General features: G+C 45.4%; 1 protein-coding gene across 1 annotated transcript in view; it reads right to left on the reverse strand.

The window, feature by feature from the left end:
* The window catches only part of SLC4A4 (solute carrier family 4 member 4), a 353,144-nt gene that overhangs the window by 13,150 nt on the left and 337,193 nt on the right, over positions 1 to 2,801 (reverse strand). The window contains exon 23 of the mRNA XM_023507587.1: positions 1,252 to 1,413. Within this exon, the coding sequence (XP_023363355.1) occupies positions 1,252 to 1,413 (162 nt within the window). The remainder of the gene's footprint in view (positions 1 to 1,251; positions 1,414 to 2,801) is intronic.

Genomic DNA, 2,801 nt, shown 5'->3' on the forward strand with positions numbered 1-2,801 from the left:
TCAGATTGATGTACGTGAAATCCAATTCTGCCTGCTGCTTCCTTCACTGTACTATTTCCAAGTTCTACAAAAAGAATGCAAGCAGCCAGCCTCATCAATAGGACACAACCGGGGAGGCCTGGACAGAGACTGGGCTTTACCACTGTGGCTGTGCAAATTTAGGAAAAGGACTTAAATCCATATGTCAAAGCACCACAGTGTGCACCTTACATATAGGCAACTTTATCTGTCAGACACATCTCAATAACGCTGAAAAATTTTAAAAGACAGTGCTCAGTCTGAATTTCTTCATTTATAAAATGGGAACAAAACATCGCAAAGGCTGTTAAGACAATGAGAGGTGAGGTGTGCCAGATCGGCCTGAGTTAGGAAGTGCCGAGCAGACGCTAAACCTTACATTTCTACTCAAGAAGGGTAACAACACACACACAAATAACTTGTGATACTGCACTGGGTAAAGTCCAAAACAATTCTCAAATGGAAAATGCTATTTTGGCAATCTTTTCTTAAGGCTCCTGGGATGAGCTGGGGGTGTGCTGTTTCTCCTAGCTCTGATTACAGATCTCTGCTGGAACATCTGAGTTTCTATGTAATAGTCTCCTAAAAAAATGAGCAATAATTTTATTTCCTAACTTAAATCACCTAATGCAGGAAGACCATTTGGACCACACTGAGCGCTGTCATTTTGTGAAAACACCCCAGGCTCCACCTCCCTTTCCTTGTCATTGAAGAGCTAAGGGGAAGAGCTACCCTGGGGCCCCTGGAGTGGCAGGTGGAGTCAGCTGGAACGCAGCCCTGGTGTGAGCATGGCGCTGCTGAGAGCCTGCTCAGATAGACACGTGGACCCCAGGAGGTGCAGTCTCCACACTGGGCTTGACGCTACATAAACTTGAGCTATTAACTCAAATGTAAATGCTGGATTACCAATGGCAAACAAAATACGTTTTATAGAATGTCAGCAAACTTCTTTTATATCTATTAGATCAAACTCCTTTAAATGTGGTGGGTTTTGAAATTGTTTTAGACTTGATTATTAGTTGTTATGTCATTATTAGTTACAGAAAGACTTCAGAAAATATAAAAAAAAAAGAGAGAGAGAGAACAGAGGGCAGAGGAAGGTGGAGTGAGTGAAGTGGCACGGCCGGACATCCTTAGAACCCGGCCTTCCATCTCTCCTCAGGTTAAAACGTGGCATTTTTCACTTTGCCTTCATTGACCAGCTTTACCCTGGGGTCCCGGGAAGCCGCTTACATCATCGTTGTCGCTGTCCACACTTCCCTTCTTCTTCTTCTTCTTCTTCTCGTCCTCCTTCTTCTTCTTGTCCTTTTCTGGGATGACGTCGTCCAGGAAGCTGAGGTCGTGCTGGGAGAAGACGTAGTCCATGCCTTTTCTGACAGCTACGAGCGCCAGGATCTGAGAGAGAAAGCACAGGCAGGTGGGACCCACGCGGAGGGCAGAGGACGCCGCGCCGCCCACCGGCGACAAGGCTGCAGCTGCCGTGCAGCAGGCCAGGACTGCCGGACTGTGCTGGAAAAAATCTCCCTTGAAACCGTTTGGTTCTATTCACTGCAATGTATGATCACAGTCAATTTGAATTGGTTTTTGGCAATTGGAATTTTAGTTTGAAAGGATTATTTTTCAAAACTAGTCTTAAAACTACTTTTCAAAACTAATTTGACCTTCCATGTCAAATTTTAAATAAAATAACAAAAAGTTTAAAGGCAAAAAGTTGCCTTCCCATGACTTCGAAGTATTCACAATTAAACAAAACTGTTTTACAATTAAAACAAAACCAGGTTTTTGAGGATGAAGAAGAGCTCTACGGTGCTCAGAGTGCGGGTGTGGGGGGCACCTGGGCCGCCTGGCTCTGCGGGAGACCCCAGGCACTGCCGTAACTGAATGCTGACTGTGGGCCGGGTACAGGGCTGGCCCTGGGTGAGGTTGCCTCATCAGCTCATCACAACCACCCCCACGAGGAAGGTAGTCCTGTCTCCCCCACAGCAGAGGAAGCTAAAGCTTGGAGACGCCGAGGACGTTACGAAGACCGTGGAACCAGGTGAGGGCAGAAAACAAAGGGCCCTAACTGTCCGCTTCTAAACCCCATTGTTGACCTCTGTGCTTTTGGTTCGAGGACTTGCTCTTGAAGAGCAACTTCCAAGGGGCATTAGGAGGCCTTTTCCTGACAATGGTGGCCACACAGCCCGGTCCCAGGCCGGCCTGGCACGAGTGCAGGGGCAGTGTCTGTGCCACTCTCTGTGGCTCAGTTTCCTCAGCTGCTAGAGGAGTTAGTAACATCTGTTGCAGGATTATGAAAGTAAAGTATTTTTAATTATTCAGCACAACCAGTAAGTGATTTAGTGGATATATTTCAAATTGATCCTAGTCTAGCTTCACTTTTCTGGTTTTAGCAAAACTAGAAGGTCTGGAGACGATATGGAGGTTGTTACTCCCACCCACTGTGTTTTCCAGTAAGTTAATACAGTTTAAAATTTAAAAAGTGACATAAGGAACAATTAAGAAGAAAACTGACTCAAATTTCATTGGTATTTTGAACAACTTCTCCTTGTATCCTTAAAAAATTACAAACAACAAAGATATAGTAGATAAAACAGCAAGTCTGGCTAAGAGTAAGAGGAATTTTGTAAAAATAAAAAGTGGTAAATTTTTGAAAATTCTGTTTCCAAACCTGCAGGGGAGACAGCACTAGCCCGAGGCCACCTTTGTGGCTTGCTGGAGTGCCTGCGTGTGCAAGACGGGTACAGTATAGAACTCAGCGAGGAAGCCACGGGCAGGGCTGCCTG

This window comes from Otolemur garnettii, unplaced genomic scaffold (genome assembly GCF_000181295.1).
Source record: "Otolemur garnettii isolate 467f Iridium unplaced genomic scaffold, OtoGar3 scaffold00191, whole genome shotgun sequence".
Classification (NCBI taxonomy): domain Eukaryota; kingdom Metazoa; phylum Chordata; class Mammalia; order Primates; family Galagidae; genus Otolemur; species Otolemur garnettii.